Source organism: Hydra vulgaris, chromosome 13 (genome assembly GCF_038396675.1).
Source record: "Hydra vulgaris chromosome 13, alternate assembly HydraT2T_AEP".
NCBI lineage: Eukaryota > Metazoa > Cnidaria > Hydrozoa > Anthoathecata > Hydridae > Hydra > Hydra vulgaris.
This window is the reverse complement of record NC_088932.1, coordinates 41,178,403-41,180,000: the sequence shown is the minus strand read 5'-3', so window position 1 is coordinate 41,180,000 and position 1,598 is coordinate 41,178,403. Positions and strand designations below refer to the sequence as shown.

At 28.5% G+C, this 1,598-nt stretch overlaps 1 protein-coding gene across 2 annotated transcripts in view; it reads right to left on the bottom strand.

The window, feature by feature from the left end:
• The window catches only part of LOC124815417 (cell division cycle protein 16 homolog), a 21,053-nt gene extending 20,881 nt beyond the window's left edge, over positions 1-172 (bottom strand). Inside the window, exon 1 of one of the 2 annotated variants that reach the window (XM_065816940.1) lies at positions 1-172. This exon is cut by the window's left edge and continues 1,683 nt beyond it. In XM_065816940.1, the coding sequence (XP_065673012.1) occupies positions 1-123 (123 nt within the window). In that variant the 5' untranslated portion in view covers positions 124-172. The other variant, XM_065816941.1, reaches the window with a different exon arrangement.
• Positions 173-1,598: the final 1,426 nt, after the last annotated feature.

The following is a 1,598-nucleotide window of genomic DNA, read 5'->3' as shown; positions in this document are numbered from 1 at the left end:
CGATAATGTATACACTTTATCAGCCCAAAATAATGCTGTTTTGTACATATGTTGATCTATATATTGTCGAACAAGATTTTTTAGCTGTGATAAATCAAAATTAGCGCCATTTTCTCCCGACATTTTAGAAACTAATACTGAGTAAACGGTCGTCCATAAATTTAGTCACGATTTTAGGCGGGGAGGGAGGGGGCAGGAGTAGGCAATTTTGTGACTATTTGTTACGAGAGGAAGTGGTAGGGTCTCCAAATGATTAACGGGATATTTTTTTTCGTTTTTAGGTCTTATATCTAGAGAAGACTTTTTTAAAATTAAAATTTGATCAAACCACATTAAATTTTGATCAAACCACAACCCTCAGTTGATGTATCCTGAGCCGTACTTTCGCATGTGCAACAAGAGCAACCGCACTAGGCCCCCGATATTTAAAGAGCCTCAAATATAAAAAACATGTTTTTCTTATATGAAACTTATTTATAAAAAACTGGCACTAGAAGCCAAAATCTTAAGAACCTTTAGTAATAATTTAGTTTTCGATCAGAAACTTATTTTATTATGCTATTTTATTAAGTTCAAGGAATATTTCCTAATTTTGCGCGCGCAATCGAATGAAACTCTCAAAATTCGAATGAAACATTCAAATGAAAATGGAATTCCGCTCAAAATTTCCCTTTGGAAAAGTTTTAATCTAAAAGTCAATCAAATGGAAACATAAATAATAATAATAATAATAATAATAATAATAATAATAATAATAATAATAATAATAATAATAATAATAATAGTAATAACAATAATAATAATAATAATAATAATAATAATAATAAACATAAAAAGTAATATTTTTCATTCATTTATTGTTCCAAATTGTTACTTTTATTTATTTTTTAAACAGTTTTGTTAACATTTTTAAACTCACTTGTCGTTTAGTTTAAGTTTACATCCAACATTTAATTACCTCAAATGTCGAAAAGATGTTATGATAGCGGCACACAAAGAAGAGCAAAACAGGTCCGGAAAGTAGCGGAATTAAATAGCCTCGCTGGATCATTAGATAATTGTTTTAAACGAGGCGAAAGTTCGTCAGTTTGGAACACTACTTAAATCGAAATATGCAATTTAAATGGTAAATCTCAATTTTAAAACGATAATGTTGAAAAAACTATGAATGAGCCTCAATTTCAAAACATTGATAACCAGAACAATAATATAGAATATCTAGAATTTAACATTAAACAAAGAGCAGAAATGTTCATCATCGGGTGAAATAATCTCACTGAAGATGTATTAAGAAAAACCCAAATAGCGAATAATTTTAAAATGTATTATAAATGCAGCATTACTTTTAAGTTAACGAAATTTAGCTTTAAGGGGCAGCAACGAAAAACTCTTTCAACCAAATAATGGTAATTTTTTAGGAGTAATTGAATTACTTGCTGGTTTTGTTCCAGAACTCAAAATGAATTTAAAATCAATCACTGGTACAGAAAAAAGAGTTACATCATATTTTTCTGTAAAAAGTCAAATCGAAATTATCTTACAACTAGCTTCGAGAGTTTTACATACAATAGTAAGTAATATTAAATCATCAAAACACT